The sequence below is a fragment of the Agelaius tricolor genome, unplaced genomic scaffold, assembly GCF_023055355.1.
Source record: "Agelaius tricolor isolate 1412-34295 unplaced genomic scaffold, bAgeTri1.0.p SCAF_6, whole genome shotgun sequence".
NCBI classification, from domain to species: Eukaryota; Metazoa; Chordata; class Aves; order Passeriformes; family Icteridae; genus Agelaius; species Agelaius tricolor.
The window spans coordinates 4,203,150-4,227,821 of record NW_027269266.1 but is presented as its reverse complement, the minus strand read 5'-3'; the positions used below and the strand labels follow the sequence as shown (position 1 = coordinate 4,227,821).

The following is a 24,672-nucleotide window of genomic DNA, read 5'->3' as shown; positions in this document are numbered from 1 at the left end:
TATTTAATTCTGTATGGTTTTAGAGAAGTGGCTACAGGCTTTACACCCGACCAAGCTTTGCACCTGAAATACTCAACTTCCATAAGGCAGGAAATAAATCTGAATTCTTGTATTTTTTGATGATAACCACTGCAACCCTGTATTTTTTTCAGAAGATAAGATTTCTGGTGAAAAGTCTTCTCCCTTCTCTCCTCAATCATTATTTTATAGACTCCCCTAAGATTTGTTGGGAGTGATTACCGTGTTGGCTTTGTGAATGCATACATGCACATCTTTGAACCAGGAAAAATCTGAGTTTAAGCACTGTGAGCAAATGTCTGTGCCTGTAACGGGCTTGGCCTTATCCTCAAATTCAGGCACTGTAAAAAGATGCAGAGATTGACAAGGGAAGAAGAGGCACTTCTGAAACAAACCCTCATATTTTGATGCAGCATGTATGCTTGTTTAAACCACCTGCCTCCCTAAAGAAAAGACACCTCTCTGTCCTTGCTGTCCGAGGCTCTCAGCAAGGGATTGTCAAGGGAAGAAGAGGCAGTTCTGAAACAAACCCCCATATTTTGATGCAGCGTGTATGCTTGTTTAAACCACCTGCCGCCCTAAAGTAAAGACACCTCTCTGTCCTGGCTGTCCCAGGCTCTCAGCCCTGGTGGCAGCCTGGCAGCAGGGTGGCACTGCCGTGGGGAGGCTCTGGGCAGCAGCACAGCCACAGGTGAAGGGATTTGGAAACTTTTCCTTCTCTGGGACCCGGTGACGCCAAATCCATTGGCCCGCGGGGGCTGAGCCGCTTCTTTCTCTCGGCTGAATCTGCAAGCGCGCTGAAGGCTTTTTGGAGGGAGGGAGGGAGCGGAAAAATCTCCGTTCAGGAGTGGACTGCGGCCCTCCCGGCCTTGGCACGCGTTCCCTGTCAGCCCGGCAGAGGCAGGGCAGCCCGGGGTTTTACCCGGAGGGAACGAAGCCTGCCGGGGCCCCCTCCTTGCTGGGGAGTGCGGCTGGGAAGCGGTGCCTGGGGGGCACAGAAATACCCCCGGCTTAGGGCACGGCCGGGAGAAACCCTGCGGGGAGGGAGGCGAGGAACCGGCCTGGGAGGTCGGGAGGGAGAGGAGCCGCGCCGCCCCGGGGCGTTTTTGGCAAGGTGAAACGCAGCCTTTTCGCCCACCTCCGTGCTCCGGGAATGCAGGCACGGCTCCAGCTGCTCTCCCCGCGCCGAGGGGCCGGCGGGGCGGCCCGGGCCGAGCGGCAGCCGCGGGGAGCGGCCGGACTGCGGGAAAGTTGCGTGGTGCTCGTTTGGCAGCTCCTGGGGACCCTGCCGGGGCTCTCGGAGCGCCCGGGCACCTCCTCCCATCCTCCTGACCCCCTTCCCTCCCTCCCTCCTCCCTCCCCGGTCGGGCTCCCCGCGGGACTCCCCAGTCTGCCAGAAGCGTCGCCCGAGCGCTTCCCCTTTTCGGGTTTTCTAGCCTTTGGGTGTTTGGGGGGTTGTTTTTTTATTTATTTTTTTTTCCTCTCTCTCTTTCTGTGAGAGTGCGGCCGAGCTGGGCGAGGGGAAGGAAACTTTCTCCCCCCCTCCCCCAGGATGCTCCGGATATTTTTGAAAGGGCGGAAGAGTGAGAAAGGGAGCAGCGTCTGTGAGGGCATCTCATGCTCTTGCGAAGGTCCCCCCTGACACCTCGCTGCTGGGATTAAAGACCGGAGCTGGAGAAACTCCTCCCCTTCCCTCGGCTTCTCTCTTTCTCCCCCCCTCCTCTTGCTTCCCCCCACCCCCACCCCCCAAAATTTCCTAAGGCCATTAGGAAGGGGAAAAAAAAAAAAAAAAGAGAGAGAAAAGAAAAAAGAAAATAAGGAGCCTGGAGTAACTGCGGCCCGTGGGACGGTGGGGAGAGGTGGAAGAGGAGGCTCCCTCTCCAGATCCATCGCTCAGCACCACGCTTGGGTGAAGGCATGGGAAGCACTGCCATGGACAAGAAGAAAGATGCCTCCAGCAGCAGCAGCAGCAGCAGCAGCAGCAGCAGGAGGAAAAGCTCCGGCCACAAGAAACTCATGTTGCGAGTGCACATCCCCGTAAGTGGCTCCTCGCTCTTCTCCCGTTCGGCAGCTGGCGTGGCTTGGGCATGTTTTTCTCTGCCGTGGAGCGCAGCAAAGGCAGGGAGAGGTGTCGTGTTTGTTGTGTTTCCTGCCGAGCTCTGCAGTTTGGGGCGTGCTGGGCTGGGGGTGCACCCCGCAACAGGCGGGTCCTGCACACCTGGGGGGGCTGAACAGTGGGGTCATGGCCCCACTCCCCTGCAGTGCTGGGAGCCCAGGATGCAGGGTCCTGGCACGGAGGTGTGTCCCCCTATCCCAGTTTCAGAAGTGACTCTTACTCCCTGCTGCACAAGTGCCCTGGGCTGTGGGTTTGGCTCAGTTCGTCTCACCCAGTTCCCTCTCAGACTCGCAGCACGGTATGGCTGAAGGTCTGCTCACCCCCAAACGCTGCTCTCAACTTTCCCAGCTTTGGCTCCGGGAACTGTCCCTGCCTGTGGCTGAACCGGCGTTTAATCTGATTCTTCCCTCTCGAGACTAATCCACTTCTGAGTTTCCCAGGGCTGGGGAACCCAGAGCTGGCTCAGATTTGGATCCAAGCAGTCTGGTCACTGCTTAAAGAGCAGGGCAGTTGGATTCACAGTGGAGAAAACTAGTGAGCCGTGCAGCCTGTTCACCAGCTCTGTTCTGTGTATTCCACTATAAAGTAACATGCAAGAAATTCTAGAAACGGATACAGAATAACCACAGATCAAAAGTTTCTATTTCCAGTGAGTACTAAAAAGCTGACTGGCTCCGTCTTCGGAATTACATGCCTTTCAAAACTTAAATTACTGGGTTTTTATACTATTAGGATGTTCTTGTGATCCATGTAGCTATTAGTTTTCTATTCTCAGTCCTCATGTACTTTTGTTTTCAGTGCTTCTGGCAAGAAATGGCAAAGTCCTTGTATCTTCTCTGTGCCCTCTGTTGTTTTATTGGTTATTGGTGTTTGGTTTCTTTTTTTGTTGATTTGTTTTGTTTATTAGTTTATTTTAAATCCCATTATATAAAAGTGGGAAACAGTTCTACCCGTATCTCTGCCAGGCCACCAAGGAGCAAAAAGATATTTGTGATTGTAAGATTTTCCTTTGTTTTAGGAAAGAATAAGAAATCAAAGCAAATTTATTAGGTGTCTCGAGTGTGTGGAATAAAATGGAGGAAAAGTACATGACTCTTCTGCAGATTTTATTTTTCTCTGGGGAGGAATGCAAGCCCAAGAGCCCAAGCCAAATTTCTGGAGCTCAGAGCGCATTCAGTACTAGAAGAAAAGGGTCTGTTTCTGCTAACAGAAATGGGTGTTGCCTATGTGTTTGTGACAGAAGATTTTAGGCAATAAACTTTACCATGTTGCCAGTAGTACTTCACAATAGGGATGTAAAATACCAGCAAATAAAATGTACCACACCAAAGCACCACTCTCCCTGTGCTCATTATTCCTTCCCACCCTGCTTGCAATATTGTCTCTGCCATCTCTTTCCACTGCCCCCCCACCTCTGACTCAGTCTGGCCAGAAACTCTTGTGCAGTTGGATCCCCACTGCTGCTCTCAGGAGCTGCATTTTCTGCCTGCTGAGGAGCCATAGGTACTTTTGGTTTTTCCTGTGGTTGTTGCAGGATTTTACAGCATCCACCTGGTGTTTTTGAAATACCTGCTGATCAGCAGGTATCTCTGACCACACCAGAGCTTAGAACAATTTTCCTCCTTTTATGGTGTGAAGCTAACAGGAAAAAAAGGTCTTAAGGAACTCATTAGCACTAAATCATTATTGACAGAGGAATGCTAATGCTTTTTTCCTAATTTACTCCCTAATCCATCGACAACCTTTCTTCATGAGTTTTACCTTAATTCTATCTTGGATGGAATTTTTTTAGTAGTGGGTCATAATTTTTCATGTTCATCATCTCTTGGCTTTTTGGTATGCAGTTTGTCACCTGGGTAATGGTAGGGACTCAGATACACAAGCTTGCAAATGCCTGATGTTGCACTGAAGTCAGCAGTTTTGTGGTTCACCCAGTTGGTAATGAGATAACACCTTCTATCCTTCCTCTCCATCCCCAAAGTATGACCTTTCTCTTCCATGCTGCATCATTCGAATATTCCTCAAATGGACTATTGAGCCCATGGTTGTACTCATATTTTTGGTGGTTTTCTGTAATCTGGCAGAGTTTGAACATGGCTGTGCTATAAGAAAGAACATTTTTCACATTCTCCATACTTGACAGAAGAATCTGCATTTGAAAAGATCTGTTTAGACTGTTTTTTTTTTTCTCTTTCATAACGTTGTCTTGGCTGTTGTTTTGAAGCATCATTCCTATTATTTCAGTGGCGCCTGTCAGTGTAGCTGTAGTTGTCAAGGGAGCTTTCACCAGACTGTAATTTTTATTTTGTTCATCCTCTTCTTTGTGTTTCTGTGAGATCATGTTTATTGCTGAGACATGTAATTCATGCTCATTTGGATCTTCAAATTAGGAACAAGAGAAGAGCTAACAAGGTCTGAGTAGGAGGGGAGAGAGGAGTCCATTCTGAAGGAGAAAGCAGTGGGACAGAGAGGTACTGTTGTGATGTATGCTGACCTAAAACATATTTATTGGTCATGCAGAAATGCTGATTGAAAAAAATAATATATATCGGGGGGAAAAAAAGGGAAGGATGCAAAATACACTATAATTAGGTTAGAAGATTCTGGAATAATAGGGATATCTGAAAAGAAAGTTGTATGCATTTCTTCCCTTCCCCACATAGTTTTATTGTTTTGGGTTTGTTTTTGACAGTGAGGAAAAAACAGATCAATTGAAGAAAGCAGGTTTGTGGCTTGCAACACTCCAGGGCATTTCTCAGGTACATTTTTCTCAAGGAAGAACAAGACATGATACAAAAAATCTTGAAACACTCTATTTTCTCTATTTTCACCATCTTTCTGTGCTCAGCCTCCCTCAGCACAGGTGGGTTGTGCCCTGCCTGTACTTCTGGGAGTGGTGGTGCATCACTAAATTCCTGCAGGCTGGCTCTCCCCACTGCTCTCAGCTTGTGTTCAGTAGCCAAGAATAAAATAGGGGCCACTGAATTCTGCAGCATGGCAAGGGAGTGTTTGTTAAATGGCTGGGATGATGGAACATCTTGTTTGGTTGTTGTTTTCTTTGTAGATACACCACTGTCTTAAACTAGTAATTTAGATGGACCAGAATATAATTGCAGGAGCCTTTGTAAAGGTCATATCAACCTCTGTCTGTCCCAGCAGCACACTCAGAAGTCTTGCAATTAGAGATGCCTAAATGGAAATTTCTGGTCCAAATATCTTTGAAAGCTGCTACAGATTTAAATAGAAACCTTTGCTCTCTAGATGCATCATAGCTGTAATATGAAGACATTAGCATTATAAAATTCCTTTTTAAGCCATTAGAAGTTAATGCTTGCACATTGCTTTGAACATTTTTAAAACTCTATTCTGAGATGGGATGCAATTGTCTGCTGAGTAGGAGCGCACAGCAGTGAGATCAGAATGTTCTTTTGTCATCTGGCAAAATCGATCTGTTCTAATGTTAACGTTACCATTGTAGGCCCCTGGTGCTGAAAAAAAAAATATTCTGCTCTTGTTTACTTTTAATTTCTTCTGGGATGGTTCAGTCAGTGCTAGCAAAGTTAAGTTGTATTTACATGAGCACAACTGAGGGCAGAACCTCTCTCAAGAGCTTCACTATGCCAGGTGCCAAGCACCTGCTGCTCCCAGCAGGTGGGAATTGCAGGAACTTGGCACTTCTTTGGATTTTTCCCAAAGACATCGCAAGGTGACTTTTTATTCAAAAGAACAAGAAGTTTTTTTCACAGTAACCACAAAAATAACATCTGTGAATGAATATCAGAACACCTGTCAGTTCAGTGAGGTGGCTCTTGCCTCTGGTACTTCAGCCCTGACAGCAGAGTTGATGCACTAAAAGGATGTGATTGGAGATCAGGGTTTTTTATTTTCTATGCCACACAAAGAAACATCTCTGCACAGTTTCTCCCTTTTCTTTGTCAGCCTCTGTGATTTTTGAAGAGACTCCTCAATGTCAAAATTTATTGCTGTTTCCAGGCTTGGTGTTATGGGGGGATGCCAGGCTGATCATCAGATGGGTTAAATATTTCTAACCCAATAGATGACAATGATGTTCTGACAGCTACTCTTGGCTCAGGCTCTGCCCCTCCATCTTGCTTTCCACACTTGCAAAGTCATTAGTGGCTGCATGCCTAATAAATCACTCTGAAATGATTTTGTTCTGTCACAGTTTTTGCAGGGCGCTTCTTGTCTCCTGGTAATTGCAGGGTGGGCTGATAAGAACAGCACTTCAGTCTAGGAGTCGCTTTAGGAAGTGCAGGTGGGGAATAATCTAGTGAATTCTTTCAAAGGTGAAAAGAAATCAGTTTCCAGTGTGATCTAGGAATGAAAGAAATGTTTGTTTTCTTGGAGAGAGGAGGTGAAGGGAGAGAGAAACAGAGGAGAGAGAAATGTTTCCCTAAAATTAAATCACAACTGTTCTCTCTCTTGCTCTCCCAGGACAAGCTCTGAGATGTCCTGAGCCTCTGTGGCCTTGAAGTTTAAATTTGGATTCCTCCCTCAAGAGCTGATATATTAAGACAGGAAAGGGCAAGAGGTATTTGCTCAGCAGTGTTGAGATGGTACTTTGAATTATCTGAAGGATAAAAGAAAGGATTCATGTTTACAATCATAATAGCTGCCACTGCAATCAAGGAAGAATTAGTCAAAATTTTTGGTTGTAAAGCATAACAGAAACACACCATCAGTATATAGAAATGTGCTGTGTCTTACAAAATATTACTTTTCCTGGTTTGACATTCTGCTCCTAAAGGGCCTCACCCAACCTCCTTTATTCATACCTGAGCCTGTGAGGATTGTGGGCTCAGAGGAATGTGAATTTCCTTGGAGAAATAAATAATGAATGTGGAAGGAACTCACAAAAATGTGGATGGTGAGACTTTTGGGCTCAGGGAAGTTTACACTGTGCTTGTACTGGGAATTAGTGGAATAGAAGAAAAGTCATGCTCCAGAGGGATGAGGAGTGAAGTGAGGGGTAGTGATCTCCACTTAAGAGGATCCAGCTCCTGTTCACAGACCCACAAGGCTCAGCTTAACCTCAATTTCTCCACATTAAAGTCAAGGGAGCTATTCAGATGTGACTGAAACCAGAATGTAACCCTCATTTTGTTGGTGATATATGGACAGTCATGGAAGTAGGTTGGTGTGCCCAGGTGCTGGCTTGGCAGAGCTAATGGGAGGAGAAATGAGGCAAAACTGAGTCAGCATTGGTTGCCCAAATTGTGGACGTTTATATTGAGTGAAGTAACACATGTAATTCTCATCTCTTGGAAGAAAAGATGAATTTCTGTCAAAAGGCATCCCATGCACAAGGAATAATGAAAGAGCAGAGTTGGTTACAGGGGAAATGAGGCATCAAGGAAGACATCAACAGCAGACAAGGAAGGTCACAATGTGGGCTATTTTACCCTAGACTGATCACCAGGCTGTGGGAAATGGCTCCAGAGTCTGATCTGGTTGCAGGGGTCTGCTGTCTCATTTTGTACTGTTTGCACTGTAGATACACTGGAGAAAGTGTTACAGTCTCACAAACAGGGAGACCTGTGCATGTCTTCAAAGGCTAAAAGAAATAGATTTCAATCTTGAATGGAGTGTGGTTTTTCTTCTGAGAAGGAAAACTTATGTACACACATGAATATACGATGCCATCAATAAACATAAAATAATATTGTTGGTGTGGTGATACAGTGCTGTACTGCTACTGAACTATTTCTCATACCAGCAGTGAGCTAAAACACCAATGTGTGTTAGATATGCAGAATGATTTTTGTGTTTATTCTTCATGTAGTTGTAGAAACTGCAGTATAATACTTCAGTTTAGTGTTTGCTTCTGTAATACTGTCTCTCTCAAGTTGCTTGCATATGAAACCTTTAAAGCATGAAAGCATTATTTACACAGTTGAGAATTGAAATATAACACCATACTCCAGCTTTTGGCATTGAGAATTCATAGAATGGTTTATAACATCCTTCAAATTTTCATAAAATTCAGCTTGACAATAAATTACATTATGGAGGCGTGACCCGGTGGGATGCAGAGCAAATGCATTGCAGTGTGAGTTTCATGGTTGTCATTAATTTCCCACACCGTGACTCCTCAGACCTTATGGTCATTATTGCAAAGGGTGCCTGTGACCTTCTGCTCCAAAAACAGAACCTATGTCATAAGCTGAAGACTTAATCTATTTTTGTGACCAGGGTGAGAGAGCTATATGCCTTTTTTAAGCTGCTGGAGAACATGCTCACACATCTGGGGATTCATCAGGAGGAATTGTGTGCATTATAAGCATTGTCTGCCATGTTATGAAACTTTATCATCATTTATGTACAACAGCATTCTGCAATTTTCAGTCAAATTTCCATGAGAGTAATACTGCTGGAACAATGAAAATAAGAAAATACTTCTGCAAGCTGAAGAAAGCAAACTTCTCTTGAGAGGCCAGAGTGCTTCCTGATAACGTAAAAAAACCACAGGACCTTCCTGCTCAGTTGTGGACTTACCAGGGGTCTTTTATGAATGACTGAAGTTTGGGTCTGGTTTCTGCATGTTGATTTCCTTAGAAGAGGTTGGAAAAGTGTTTTGCATGGAATTGGAGAAATCAGTACTTGATGAGCTAGATTAGGGCTAAAATCTGAGTCCAAGCATGAAGAAATGTTTTGGTGAAGACAAGCTCTCCATAGAAATGGGATTGTTTTAGGAATGTAGTGAACTGAACAGGTGCCATAAGCATTGCCTATTGCCCGTCTAGTGGAAGAAATGGATTGTTACCTGCTTGCCACTTATATTGAATGGGCTCTACATGGAAATCTGAAAAAAGGAATTGTGTAGAGATTGTTCAAGTGTGTCACAATGACTCTATTAAGTCTACCTAGCCCTAATCTTTGATTAGGGATTTCCAAATTTCCATTGATACAGAACTGTTCTTTAAGTAGGTGTGCATTTAATGTGTTTGCTAGGCCTGTGCTGCTTTGCTTTTGGCCAAGGAGCCTTTAAAAGGTGTAAGTGCAAACAAGTGCTTTTACAGAATCATAGACTTGTTGAGGTTGGAAGTGAGATATCTGGAGGCTGTCTAGTCCAGGTGTTATTGCTGGCCCTGTGCTCAACTAGAGCAGGTTTCCCAGGAATGTGCCACATCAGATTTTGAATTTCCTCAAGGATGAAAACTCCCAGTTTCACTGCTCTGATGGAACACATACGAGCAAGTGAAAGTTCCTGGAAATAGTCTATTGTTCAGCCACTCCACAGGCACATGGAATTTAACTTCACAGTTGGTTGGATCTTGTTCCAAAAGCATAGAGCCAGTCTGAAGAGTGAAACTGAATTTGGCTAGAAGGAGTGTAGAGACTTCTGGGAAAAGGATTCTCTGAGATGACATCAAAACTGGAGGCACAATAGTCTCAACAAGACTTGACAAAGGAAGGAAGAGTAAGGAAGAGGTAAAAAAAGGTGCTTAGTCAGTGCTACCATGCTGTGTATGAGTTTGCCAGCTTCTCAGTAGATCATTGCATCTTCTGGAATGTGGTTTTCATCATGTGTTGTCATTCCTTTTGCATACATTCATTAGAGGGGGATTTGCTGTTACTGAGTATTAATCATGTGTTGGAAGAGTTATCTAAACCAAGAAGCATGAGGAAAGACAGTTCAAGGATAAATCCTCAGCAATCTGAGTCTCTATGTGCTGTATGGCCTGAGGGCAGCGGAGGTGTAAGCTGCCCATTGATGAATTGCTGAGGCTTGAGGTCCACAAAAAATGAACTTTTAAAGTGTCAGTGTGCCACACTGAAACACCAAAACAGCTTGTGGGATCTTCTTTCCATCCATGACTGAATGCTCTTAGATGTCTGTACATATGTTAGCAAAAACAAACTCTCTGAAGAATTTAAAGCCTTGACAGACTGGATTGGCTGGAGGAGGTGTGAAGAAATCCCTGTAGTGCTGATTTTCCCAGGTTGTACAGGAATGTGACAGTTGGACTCATGAAGTTTTCAGACCCAGTTCCCTTACCTTAACCATAAGCCAAACCTTCTTGCTATGGTATTTGTTCCATAAGGATCCAAGACAAGCTCAGCCTAAGTCAGATCCCTGCATAACATTAACATAAGGCAGCAGTCATGGGAAGTATTTTTCCTTTTGCTTTTTGAAAATATGTGTGAAGTGAAAGGATTCCAGTCTAATGTCTACAAACAGTCATGCCAGGTCTTAAAATAACACTATTAGGACTCTTGGCAGCCTGAGCAGGAAGACCAAGGATTGAGGATATTAGATAAATTAGAGGAGACTATTTTAATTTCCAGCATCAAAAGTGGTACCAATGAGTGTGCCTAATTATCACATCCTCCATGTGGTCCATGTGATTGTTGAAAGCTGTGCAATGTTACTCTTCTGTTTTCTGTATAGCTGGTGGCACATCAGTTGTAGAATTCTTGAAACAAGGCATATACACTATTTTCACATGTAGTCATCTACATTGTCAAGAAAATGGAGTTTGGCTACATATAAACAGTTCTTTACCAGTCATATTCAATCTACAGCAGTCTCCAAAGAGTTTGCAGCCATTCTGTCTCCTTTCCTGAATTCCACTGGCTTGTGTTTCCAGTTATTGGAGCTGGGCATTCTCTAGTGCTGCTGCCAGCTAGAGCAGGAAAGAGAATTACCAGCATGGTCTCAACACCATTCTTTGATACTCCTTCCACTAGTCCTAGATCAACTCTACATTTTTATGGGAAAATTGGGAAATTCTGCCATTTGAAAAATTGAGCCAACATTATTTGTAAACATAAAATTTGGAGCCTGAAAAGAATGGGAGTTAGAAGATGTTATTCAGCTATTCCCTTTGCTCTTTATTTGGTGAGTCAATATTCAAGGTAAATACTAATTTAAGAGACTTCTTTTAGTTGGGTGATGATTAATTATACATTTTCTTTATATTTGTATATGTTTTAGAATGACTCTACATGCTTTAAGCTGTGCAGAGGCAGGAAAGTACATGCCAGCATTTTTCTTTATAAAGTAAATCCAGTAATTCAAAAAGTGCAATTACTTGAATTCCTTTTTTTCTGTGTTGTACTAAGAGTTCTGGCTCTTTTCACTGCTGCAGATCTGTGGACATGTCATCAATTGGCATGTAAAAGTTGCTGTTAATGCAACTTTTCTGATTTTCAGCTGTAAAACACTGGAGTCAGTAAAAGAGGAAGTGTCTTAACCATGCACAGGATTGGGCTCATCTCCATTACTTAGCCAGACAAAACTGTTCTTTACCCAGTATTCCTCAGCTGTCCTGGTGGACCTCCAGCATTTACCAAGGCAAGGAAAGCTGCTGTTCCCCAGCTGGATTTCCCAACAGACTGTGTGCATCCTCCTGCAATGCTGAGCAAAGCCTTACAATGCCTTCCTACTTAGCCAATCTGTTTTATTTTCAAGGTCAGATAAAACGAGTGGTAACTTGGTCAGCCTTGGTAACTCACTCGCTTTGATGCCCATCTGTCTGTAGTCTCAGATCCAAAAATCTGAGGGTAGATGACTCAAGTTTACTTGAAATGCCATTCACAGGATTGTGAAAAGAAAATAGGTGCTAAGAAGGCTAGTAGCTCAAAAAGATGTGATTTTCAAAGGAATTTAGGCATCTCAGGTTCTTCCACAATATTTGAAGATCCTGCCAGTCCATTTGCATCAGGATATCCTTAATTACATTTGAAAATTAAGCTTTACATCTTTCAAACTTTCAGGATCCCATTCTTCCCTCTTTGCTATTTATAGTAGCATTACAAACAAGACACTTTGCTACTTTTCCACTTCCAGTAACATTCTCTTGTGCCTGATAGCTAAAATGGAAAAAACAAACAGACAAACAAAAAATACAACAACAATCAAACACCAAAAAACCCCAAACAAATGAGAAATTGGCTTTTAGTTCAATGGAACAGAGATTGAAAGCAATACTAGGAAGTAATTTGGGAAGAGATAAATAGCAGCTGCTCTCCTGATGATAAAGACTGAAACTAATACTGATGCTTGGTGCATTGCAATCTGTTGTGACACATAATAAAGTCGGTGTATGTTTGTCTTATGTTTGACTGAGAGGACCAAGTATTACATGTGATAAAGATTTCAGAAAGAAATTTCAATGTAACTTGAGAAAAGGCTGCAATAGTTTAAAATTGTCAGAGGTTTTTTTTGGTTTTATATTTTTTACCTGGGTAAACTTCAAAGGTTTTGTGAGCTACTGTAGGCATTTAATGTGTTCAAACTCTCTGTGGATAGTTATTTTAAATTTACTTTCAAATATAAATGTTTAAAAATTAAAAACCAATATATTTCACTGCCATAATCCACATAAACCTTTTTGTCAGCTTGTTTATGAAGCAGATTTAGGTTGAAGTAACCAAGGAAGAGGCACACATGTAAAAGCAAAGGATGTAAGATCAATGGCATTGATCACTATATGCACTTTAATGGATGAGAGTTGGGACACACAGGCTGAAATCTGGGGACATGTGTCTGGGGATTGATCACCTTCTCTTGGAGGAATGGTAAAATCAAAGTTCTCTACTTGAGCAACAAAGTGAGAGAAGATATTAACTAATGCTCTCTATACATTTCTGAAAGTTCATTTTCAGAGGGCAATAGGTTCCTTTGTCTGTGTTTTATGGTCTTGAATGTTCTATATATCTGACTAGGTTAATTTAAAAAACAGATAAGGACACAAGTCCTTACTGACTGTGTGGAGTTCAACAGGAGAAAGTTCTGGATTCTGCTGCTTGGATGGGGCAGCCTTGCATGTACAGGATGGGAGGCTGGAAAGCAGTGCCACAGAAAGGGACCTGGGACTCCTGTCAATGGCAAGATGAATGTGATCAGCAGTGCCCTGGAGCCAGGAGGGCAACAGAGCCATGGGGGCATCAGGCCCAGCATCACCAGCTGGGCAGGGAGGGATTGTCCCGCTCTGCTCTGGGCTGGGGAGGCCTCACCTCGAGTCCTGGGCGCAGTTTTGGGAGCCACATGACAAGAAAGACATTAAACCATTAGAGACCATCCAAAGGAAGAGTTTAAACCATTAGAGACCACCCAAAGGAATGCAATGAAGATGATGAAGGGGTCTTGAGGAGAAGCTGTGTGAGGAGTGGCTGAGGGCACTTGGTCTGTTCAGCCTGGAGGAGACTGAGGGGAGACCCCACTGCAGTTACAACTTCCTTGTGAGGGGGAGAGGAGGGGCAGGCACTGATCTCTGCTCTGTGTGACAGTGACAGAACCTGAGGGAATGGCCTGAAGTTGTGTCAGGGGAGGTTTAGGTTGGATATTAGAAAAAGGTTCTTCACCCACAGGGTGGTTGGACACTGAACAGGCTCCCCAGGGCAGTGGTCACAGCACCAAATCTGACAGAGCTCAAGAAGTGTTTGGACAATGCTCTTGCTCACATGAGGTGACTCTTGGGGATGGTCCTGCACAGGGCCTGGAGTGGGGCTTGATGATCCTTGTGGGTCCCTTCCAAAGCAGCATACTTTGTGATTCTGTGATGAGCAGAGCCTGTGTGTATGGAGGGGAGCTGCCTGTGTGCAGCTGTTTGCTCTGAACTGAATACATTCAGTGTGTATAGACAAGCTGGCAAATTGCTCATGTTGCAGAGAAATGAGCTGTGATGGAAAATACAATAGATGTTTAATTATTTCAGGGGAAAACCCCATGTTATGAATATCCTGTGTTTTCATGTCACAAAACAAACAGAGCAACGAGCCTGACCTTTAGGCTGTTTTGATTTCTGGTGGTTTTTGGTTTACAAGACTTAAGTAATTTAAAGTTCAATCACCTGGGCTGTTGTGCTAAGGGATTAACACATAGTGACTTGCATCCTACTGTGCCAGATGTAACCAGGACTAACTTCTCCCTTGCTTCTGTCTGCTTCCCTGCATACAGCCATTGCTGTAGAAGGCCTCCAAGCCATGTCATGTCAAATAATGCATGGTCTTCAGAGCTCACTGGGGGAGAGAAAAGTCTGGGAACAATGTGAGCAGGCACAGCCAGGCATTTCCACTAATTGTTGATGTGGACGATGGAACACAAAAGCAGAAAAAGGGAGGGGGGAATGGAAATGCGTCTTGGTGTGGAAACAACTGTGTAAAAACAAATATGCCTGGGCTTGCTTTTTGGGAATGTAAATGTAGCACAGGAGAACTCCCACAACAGGAATCTTCTGCTTTAGTCTGCCCCTGCCAGATAATTTTAGAAGGTTCCTTTTTAATTTATATACCTCTAGAGACTTTTTTGGCTATTGGGGGTTGTGGACTTCAGCAACCTTAAATTGTAACAGGTAGTTGCATTTTACTGCCGAGCTAGCTGTAAATTATCTGTTACTTTTTGTTTCTGGTTATTTGATATTGCCTACATATTGGAAATGGAAAACTTTAATTACTTAATTGTTAGTGTAACATGGAAGTGGCATTTCAAAATATATCCTGGTGGAGTTAAATATCTAAATGATTCTCTTCCATACTGTGTACTCTAATCCAATGCAGGGTGGAGTGATTTCCAGACCAAATGTATAAAATAAGTAAAATAAAATGGCATATTTGGATTTGGGTGAGGGGTGGTATTATCCATAATGGCAAAATAGGATTTCCTCTTGAGAACTGCCATGCAGAAATATCTATAATGTAATTTCCTTAAACTCAGAAACACAACAAGTAAAGACAGTGATGAAGACACGACCATTTGGTAGGACGAGCCTGAATATTGCGTATTTACCCTATAAAATGGGAGCTATATGGAATTAGCTGAAAATGAAGTTAGTAAATTTAGTGAGATTCATAAAGTAAAATTGGTAGATTTATGTTTCACTACACAGTGGAAATTTTTGTACACAGGTAAGCTACCAACGCATGCTGGGCTTCCTCATCCCCTCAAGATGGAAAGGTTTTTTACATCAAGGAAGCAGAAAACACAAATGATGCACAGTGCACTTGTATGTTCACCTGAGGGATCATCCTACCTGTGCTGAAAAGCAGATATTTCTGCAGTGAGATGCAACAGCTGCAATTAGTAATCAGCAGAATGCAACACAACTGGTGTAAATCCAAATGCTTGCTTTGTCCATTTTCTAAATGAATTGCAAATGTCTGACTGAGCTGAGAACCATTATGGAGGCAAGAGGAAAGGGAATAGCCATCAAAAACACCAATTTGTTGATTATATAATGGATCTGTCATTAGTAACTTGATCGTGCCAATGCAATTGCTTTTTTTCCAAGACAGATACTTGTTCTTACCAGGACTGATTGAAAAGCACTCTGATTATGCCAAAATGTGCTTTAAATGGAAAGAGGGAGATGGAAAACTATTTAACAGTAGAAATTTGATTGCTGATAGCATTGCAGAAAAGTGACAAAGCAGAAAGATAGCAGGGTTTTATCCAAGCAGTTCAATTGATCCCTTTTTAGTTAAAAATAAACTCAGTGCTGTGGAAGTTATCACAAGGACAACTGTAAAGACTGATCATGGGTCAGAGCGAAAATTGAGTTCATTCCATGAAATTCATCACAACACTCCATCGTGGCACTTCTATTTTGATAGGCAGGATTGGCCTCCCAGCAATTACCATTGAAAATATTTACCATTGCAGTGTGGAAATCTGACTTCCTGGCACGGGGCTGGGAACGTCATTTCACTGTAATCTCCTGAACATCTTTGCTGACTAAGGCTGATTCTGAGCAGGTTGCCAAAAGATCTCAGTTTCTCCACCTTCTTCCCAATCTTCCAGTTTTTACATCAGATTTGTCTTTATTATGTGTTCCTATTTCTGTAATCCTGTGATTTCCAACAGCCACTGTAACCTCCACACAAATAATAATCGTTTATTTAAACTTCTTTGTTGTGCAGGTGATGACACATTGGGACAGATTGTCCAGAGAGGATGTGGAGTCTCCCTTGCTGGAGATATTCCAGAATGGTCTGGACATAATTCTGTGCCATGTGTTCTGGGATGACCCTGCTTGAGCAGGGAGGCTGGATCAGGTGTCCCTCTGTGGTACCTTCCAACCTGACCTGTTCTGTGATTCCTTGAGCTGGATCCCCTGAGCCAAAAGCAGTAGCTGCTATCTCTAGAGTTTCCAAAACCTACCACAAAATATGAAGAACAAAAATCAGGCTCACAAAATTACATATTGGATTGTTATGGAAAGGATTTTTAGATTTTTTTTACGTTCCTGAGATGTGGGCAAGCTCTAGGGGTAAATATCTTGTTTTTCAGAATTTTGGTGACTTTGCTCACAGCTGGGGTACTTAGTGCTGGAATTTTGTGCCACAAAATTCCTGCTATTTCGTGGAGAATTCCCACAGTTAGCATTTTAGGGGATTTAAAAATTATTTTTTATGGCTTAGGTAACCTTTTCAGCTGCCCACCACTAGATCTGCTGAGTGCCATTCTGGTGTTATTTGCCTTAGCAGGAGAATTTTCCCTGTCACTGGAGCTGCTGTGGACAGTGGGGCTGGAACTGGAGAAGATCATTCTTCATGGGATGGAAGTGTTAGGATTTCATTATGGCTCTTCAGCTTAGAGGGATGGGAGAAGGAACCACCTAAAGCTTGTGGGTGTACAAAGTATAAATGAGCAAGATATGGTGTACCAGAAATAGCTCATGAATGGATACCAAAATATCAGTATTTTTTGTTTTGATTTTGCAATAATTCCATTTGACAAACAACCAGGTTTCTTCTAGTTGTTCTGCTGAGACCTTTCTCTCCTTGCAGCCAAATTTTACAGCTCTGCTTACCACAAGTCTTACCACATGTGAGAGGATTGTGTAAAGTGTCTGATATAAGAGAGCTGTAATGGATTTGGGGGAGTGAAAGCAGGGTACAGTGGTAATATTTATGGCTAATGCTATGATGCACCCTCTCTGCTATTCTGACTGTGTTCCAGCTTTAATTCTGTAGCTGTGGTCTAAAATGGGGAGGCAGGTAAGAGGCTGAACTCACTGTGAGCCAGGAAACCTAAAATATCTCTTTTACTTTTGGCCAGTTGCCCAGACCAGAATAAATACATTCAGCCTTTCTCTTTCACATCCCCATTGTAGAGACAAAATACAAAAAGGCCAAACAGAAATCTGACAGACCATATTTTGTTTATATAGAGGTTTGTTAAATATAGGAGATGAAGAGACAGTTATCAAGCTAAGTCCTGTATTTTATATGGATTTATAACAGCCATTTAAATAAAGTATGCCTTGTGCTCAGGCTGAGAATTTGTAAATTCAAACTGTTTTATGCATGTTTCCATAATATATGAGGGGGTTTTATGTGTAGCACATAGACTTGCCTAGATGTTTTTGCTGTTGGAATGATAATGGTGATTTAATTAATGTTGTTTTCTTCTCTAAGGATCATCTCAGAATTTATCACTATTTCATTAATAGGAAAAATCCTTTCCTTTATCTGTGATCTGTGCTAATTTGAACACGAGGCCAGTTTGAGGGAAAGGTTGACTTTTCTGAGAAGCTTCCAGAAGTTCCAAGAAAGGTTTATTTCCATCTGGTTATTTCCATCTGGCAATTAATTAAAAATAGGCCTTAAAACTTCCTATTTCCCTTTCTAGGATATTCTGTTTCCCAGCCTTTCAGCCTGGCTGTCTGTGAGTCTGATGGTGTGTCACTTTACAGAACTGCTCTGTGGTCACAGAAAAAATCTGTGACACCAGTGGAGGGACAGGACCTTCCCCTGATGGCTGGAGCTGGAGTTCTTGGTCTGGCACGTTGGCTGGGCTTCACAGGAAGTTTATGGCTTTGGGAAGGAAACTTTATTATATGTTCTGGCATAAGCCTTAACATTTTCTTGCTCTTTTTATTGTTGGGAAATTGCATGTAAAGCAACTGCAACTGGTGCAACATATTTCTGTATTTTATGTATAACTTCAAAGCAGAGTGAGGCCAAATGTTTATCTCAGCTAAGTCTTTTCCAAGTCCATGTATTCATTAAACTGACCGTAGAAATTCAGTCAAACATAAGCTCAGCTATTGCTGGTAATTCATTAACAGATTCATCTAAAACTTTGTCCAAAGCTTTAGTTTCTGAATCAGGTCATGAACATCTCATTTCCTCACCAGTCCAAAAACACACAGTCAGTTTGGTGGTTAAACCAAGTTTAGCCAGACTGAGCAGCAGCACAACCTCCTACCACAAACTTGCTTTATCTTGGATCCAGCTGTGCTTCTCCTTCCATGTGGCAGGGCTGAGGAGGAAGAGGATATCCCTGAAGTGTGAACATGGAAGTCTTGACCCTGCCACCCTGATGGCTTTGTTCTTCATCTTGAAGGGAGTGTGTGGCCCAAACCAAGCTCTCACTGCACTGACCTTTGGGTGGTTCATGACTTGGCTGGGAACAGAGTGTGTGGAGTGAACCCTGGAGCTGGTACAAACTTTTGCATATGAAAAGCCCTGAAGTGCTTTAGGAGTTATGTTTTGTCATACATGACTGGCATATAGATAGCTATCTTAGATATCTGGGGCAGTGATCACTAAATGCTTTGCTTGTGTTTAGCAGTGCTAGGAACGTTTATGCTGGAATTCAAGGAAGTTACTTCATCTGGACTACATGATAGGCAGGACTTTGCCAAAAAATGCCAAGTGTGGAACAGAGTTTAGAGTAAAAGTTCTTTTTCTGAAGGAAACTGTTGTGAGATCCTGAATGAACAAAAGGAGTTTACTTCTCTGGGTCTGGAGAAAACATGGTTTTGTTCATTCCATGCAAACTCAATTTTCTCTGTAGCATTTTGCCTGCCTGCCCTGGCCCTGGCTTGTTTCCTGGTGAACCCAGTAACATCAGTGCCCTAACTAATCTGGATCAGGAATGTAAGGAATCACCAGCCATTGAACTGTCAATTCTTGGACACATACAAGATCCTGATTTCCCCCAGTCTCATCTTGTTATCCATACAGTATTCAGTTTATCCTCTTGCAGCTCTTACCAGACAAGTGTGCCTTTTGATATCAACCTCCTGTGCACTCAAGGTTTCATTTACACCTGAAACACAGGGAGACCTGCTTTATTTGCTCTCACCAAAGTGGACTCTTGGAGGATATCCAGGTTTTTATTGAACAGGTATTTGATCCAAGCATTTTCTTTTAAAACTCTCCTCAAAAGAAAGCCTGGGGAAGAGCCAACATAATAACCCTAATGCACTGGCCCCCTCCATGTTCTTCCTTCTGCAAATTTCTAAATGTTTAGGAGAAATGGTTGATTTAATGTCACCCTGGAAGTATCATTATTTCTGATGTGAAGCTTGGAAAGAAAAAATTTAAGAAGTAATTTGCTCAAGTCTGTAGCATGAAAGTAGGGCTCAGTGGCTTCCTAGTCTTATATGTAAGCTAAAAACCCATCATGCTTAAAGCCAGGCCACTGTAGGTAATTCAGCACTGCAGATGTCTTGGCCCAATCCACCCCTGATTCTGCACTCTGTGGAGCTTTCCCTATATAAAATCATCTGTTACATGGCTCCCTTTGGCCTCAGGAGTTTACCAGGGATGAGATCTGTTGCCAGACTTCTGTGTCAGTACATTTACTGCCTTCAGTTGTGGATGAAGCCAATTTGACTCACTTGAAGCAAAATCAAAGAGGACCATGAGCCTATGGCTCCCCATAAAACCTCCCTTCCCTGCCATTCATGGTTGTTACAGCTGATGGAAATGAGCCAGTGTCAAATAAGGGTGGGAAAGCATCGCCCTGCCTTAAACTGAGTACAGCTGCACTTTTGTTGCTCCAGTTATATGCAAGGGCAAGCAGTGTTTTGGCATGCTCTGGGCTCCTGAAAGCACTGCTGGGGCAGCAGAGGAAGTGACTCCCACTATTTTAAAAGGCAGGTCACCAGAGTCCCAAAGCTGCAGCAGATGGAGCCTCTGGAGAGCCGTGAGGTCCCTGGGCCCTGGGGAGAGCTGAGGAGGAGCCTGTGCTGCCAAGGGAGCTCACCGTGGGAACGGGCCTTGGAACCTGCAAGGATGGGGACAAATCCCTTCAGATGTCCCCAGTGAGGGTCTGATTTTTCTAATTGTGACAAAAGAAATCAGCCAGGTGGCTCAGACAGGTAAAAGTGGGGACTGTGGTGGTGGCTGGTCAAATGCTGGAAATTCCAGTGCTGTGCATTTCTAGGTGGCCTTTCCCATGCATTTTCGGGAAGCTGTGTTTTTTTTCTTGTCTTTCACTGTCCTTGTTTACTTGTAATTTCACTTTTAAAGCTCTTCCTTCCTCTTTCTAGGCTTCTCTTTCAAATCTGTTAAAAAGAAATTTCTTTCAGATTCACAGAAACAGTGTTTGCTTGCTTGTTTGTTTTTCCAGGCTGTTCAGTAGGCTACAAAGATAATTTCTGCTTGTTGGTTAGTTTACATAGGTAGGATCCTCTCGATTCCCATTTGGAGTCATTATACAGCTCTTCATCAAAACTTGGGACATTTGAAGCTCTTAAATAAGCAGATGGTACATTTTTATGAGCATGTTATGTCTATGTGTAGGTGGGTGTGCCTGCACACACCCATATTTCCATGTGTATTTTTTTGCATATAATCCTCGGGGCACATCTGATCTGAGGCTTTTGAGAAGGACCAGAACCATGGCATCAGTGAGCAAGGATTTCTTCTGACACATCTGGTATGTTTTGATGCAGGTGTAGCCAAAGAAGATGGTTATCACACTCTGAACATGGAAAAGGTCACATTCTGACATAGAGTGTAGCCACAGGTTGTGTACCAGACTCTTTCTAGATTTGGAAAACAGTTCAGAATTAACCTTTCTGAATCATCATGTATTTTTATGTTGACCTCACATTATACCTAGAATAACTCCTTTCTAGTGTCTGTAGCCCTTCCTCATCTTCCAGTCATTAGACATCAGAGCTGATTTTCTTCTGGAGATCAGTTGATATTGGGTATCAACAGGATCAGAGTATCTTGAGTCTAGAAAAAAAATGCTATAAATAATTATTATTTATTTCCCTTCTTGAGCTAGGGGTTGCATAAAGCAAGAAGGAGCCTCCTTTAATTTGCCATTTATTTCCTACCTCCTGTAGGAAAACCCTTTAGGCAGTGCCATCATATCTGCCCTGCAGTAACTCCTGTTTGCAAACATCTGTTTGCAAAGTGGTGATGTTTCTTGCTCTCATTAGAGCTTTCCTCCAGAACATCACTCTTTTTTCCCTTCCTAATTTCCAACCTCAATTTATGCACAATAATTTTCCATTTTCTAATTGCACCCACAAAGTGTCCTTCATCTCTTGTCCCTTGTTGCTGTTTATGCACCTTATGTAACTGAGGAGAAGGATCACACACACTATCAGCTGTCAGCTGCAGAACCCAGAGAGCCAAGCTCCCTCAGTCACGTCCCATGAGGGAGAATCTCTGCTCCTCTCACCACCAGAACATTCTGCTAATGCACCTGTAGCCAGCTGAATGAACCTTCCCTGAGCAGATGACCAGAACTGTACACATTATTCCAGATGAGCTTTCACACTGCTTATATATATATATATCAATATGGGAGTGAAGTTTTTTATCTGCTCTGGAGGCCTCCTGATGCCTCTTCTGATCTGTGCTTTATGCATGGCAACATTACCATGACAGCTCCCAGGGAACCTTTTGAGACAGGTGCACTTCAGTTTGTTTCTACCCAGCTGTTGAGTGCTCAAGCTTTAGACAAAATTATAGTCCTTGGATACATAAATGAGGGATTAAGGACTGAACTAAAATAAATTTAATTAAGTTGATTAAATTGATCTGATTCTGATCCTCCACTTGTTCACATTATCCAGTCCTTTTCATGAGAGATCCTCATGTTTGTCTTAGGGAGTGAGCCCAGTATCTTGGGATCATCACCAAGGTGTCTGGCTCAGTTTAACACACTGCTGTTGTTTACCCAGGTTTCAGAAAGCTGCTTCATGGAAGGATTATTGCTTCTCTTTGCACTGGGAACTTGAAATTCCTTGTTGTCCTCCAAGATGTCCAGGATGCCAGCAAGAGAGAGCACAAGAGACTTCCCCTTCTGCTCAGCATTTTAGCTGCCACTTTGAGTGGCAAAGAAAAACAGCAAGAGGAAAAAAAAGGGGGAAACAAGGGTTTTCTGGGTGCAAACTAAATCTTGGCAGAATTTAGTAAGAAATTGAGATGTCTCCCACAGCTGTCTTGGGCAGAGTCTCACAGAGATGGCATGAGGAAGACCAGGAGACCCTACCAGATTCCGTGGTCATAGTGACAGTGACAGATCTTTGTGATTCCATATTATATATTTTTATTTGAAAAACAATATATTTTTCTATTTTTTTCTATTTTAATTTTAGCTAAAACTTAGCTTGAAAAAATGTATACCATAAGGGAACGCCTGTAATTTTTGTTGAATTACAGCCTGCTAAGACAGGAGTTGTTTCCTAAGTATTTGTGTAGCTACAGGTTTTATAGCCTATGGACCTCTTGTTGCAGAACTGTGAATGAAAAGAGATCAGTTTTGTGCAGGAAGGCAAAATAATTATTTGACCAAGTTGTTAAGATGATATTTAGCAAGTTTGCATGTTTAGTTAGGACTACATCTGTCCTCCTTGCAGCAGTAGTAGCTGTCTAGAGCTTTAAATTTACAGTAGAGAGAGTGACTACAGCAAGTGGAGAGAGTAGATGTTGGGTGGTTTGACTAAAACAGTGTGACCTTTAGTGCTAACCTGCTTACTCTTTTTCTCCCTCTCTTCAGGGTAACTTGCTTTCCACATTTTTTTTATTGATGTGGTGCATACTTTTTGAAAGAAACTGAGCTCATGCAAAGTAGAAGTTGCTGGGATTCTTTTTCAGGGTCTTCTTCAGCTGTCTTAAGAGGCTGATAATGCTTGGAATAATTTTTAAAGTTTTGTTTCCTTTTTTTTTTTTTAATGCTGTACTTTATATTTCTTATTCCTTGTTTCCCAGACCTATCTCTTTATTTTTTTTTATTTTATTTTTGCTATCTCTTGAAGGGTATGAGCTGTCCTTTTTAAGTGGTGATGTTCAAGGGAAATAAAAGGTTAATACAAGATCTGGGTAAATAATGATTCATTTCCAACAGTGCTACCAGCAGAATTGGCTTTCAGCTGCATTGTGTACTGAAAACTGATGAGTTACAATTGGCTAAAGCTGACAGTGGGGCTGGAGCAGCTGTGGTACAGCAGGGCAGCAGAAACTTGCAGAAACAACTGGATTTGTTAAAGCTGAAAAAGAATGTCATTTTCATCCCCTCTTGTGTAAGTAGGTGCTCTGAAAATTTTCTTGTGCTGTTAAATACCTGCTGAGGAACAGCAGGATTTCAGGAACAAAGCTGTTTGCATGTATGTATACTTACACAGTGAAATGTTTAGATTATTGATTTGGTAAAGCTTAAGCTTTAGTAAAGTTGGGGTTTTTTTTTCTTTTCTTATGGATTTAGTGCTTGTGGCAAATTTGCTGGATGGACATCCCTGTAGTACTCCATTTATCCAGGGAGCAGGTCCTGCCCAGTCCCTGGCCTGGCATTTCCTGTGCCTCACCTGCCAAGATTCCCTGGAGAGGGAATCTCTCTCCACCCCACCACCATCCTGTGGAGGTGGGAGAAGTTAAGCTTTGCTGAAAGCTGTGATAATTCTGTGCTGCAGACTCTGGACCATACAAAATTCAGGCAAGCACAAATTCATCTCGTGGCAGTGAAGCTGATTTATGAGGGCACTGCCAGGGAGGGCATTTGCTGTGCCAAGGGAGCTGTGTCTGTGTGGCTGGTGAGTCTGGAGAGAAACCAGCTGCTGTTATTCCTACCAGCTCCTCTTTCTGCTCTGCTTCTATTAGGACCAATATTCTACCAGAGAGCTAGAACCCTTCTGGGAAAAAAATACATGTTTTCTTCTGTGAAAATACATTGGTTTGGCTTGGTTTTGTTTTTAGCACTACCTAGAGTCCTTTCATCTGTCCTGGTGATGTTGCTGCTGCTTCCCCCAGGGCTGCAGCACCCTGAAATGCGTCAGTGCTGCCAGAAATGCTGAGCCCTTCGTTGTTTCCTTAATCCCTGCTGACTCCGTGGTTTCTGGCTGTTAGCAGGAAAGTGCTCACCTCGGTAGCAATTCCACATGGGCCACTGGACTTCATGGCCCTGCCTGTGTCACCGCACGGAGCCGGTGTTAGAACTGGAGAGATCTTCCCTCCAAAGAGAGAAAACAAAGGGGAAGGAAGAGCGTAAGTGGCTCTTCTTATCAGCAGAGAAAGAGGATTTGTTTTCGAAGGCTAAGCTGCTAATGCTGAGTGACATCAGGAAAGAGATAAGAGAGCTGCTAAGTCTTTGAGGAGGGTCCTGGGGACAAAGTGCACTCTCCAAGGTGGATACAAAAGAAAAAAAGAAAGGAAAATCAAAACAGTTCTGGAAAGAAAAAGTGAGGTACTCTGAGAGGAAGCTTAGCAGAGAAGATGGGCAGCAGCCAGAAAAGTTGTGATGTTGTCTATGTGAAGGAAGCCAGGGCTGATAGAGGCTGGTGAAGATCATCCTCCACGTAACAGAGATAAGATCCATAAGC

At 42.8% G+C, this 24,672-nt stretch overlaps 1 protein-coding gene across 1 annotated transcript in view; it reads left to right on the top strand.

The window, feature by feature from the left end:
- The first annotated feature begins 1,816 nt into the window (after window positions 1-1,816).
- PRKAG2 (protein kinase AMP-activated non-catalytic subunit gamma 2) overlaps window positions 1,817-24,672 on the top strand; it is a 217,303-nt gene continuing 194,447 nt past the window's right edge. Inside the window, exon 1 of the mRNA XM_071428545.1 lies at window positions 1,817-2,055. Coding sequence (XP_071284646.1) covers window positions 1,936-2,055 — 120 coding nt within the window. The 5' untranslated portion in view covers window positions 1,817-1,935. The remainder of the gene's footprint in view (window positions 2,056-24,672) is intronic.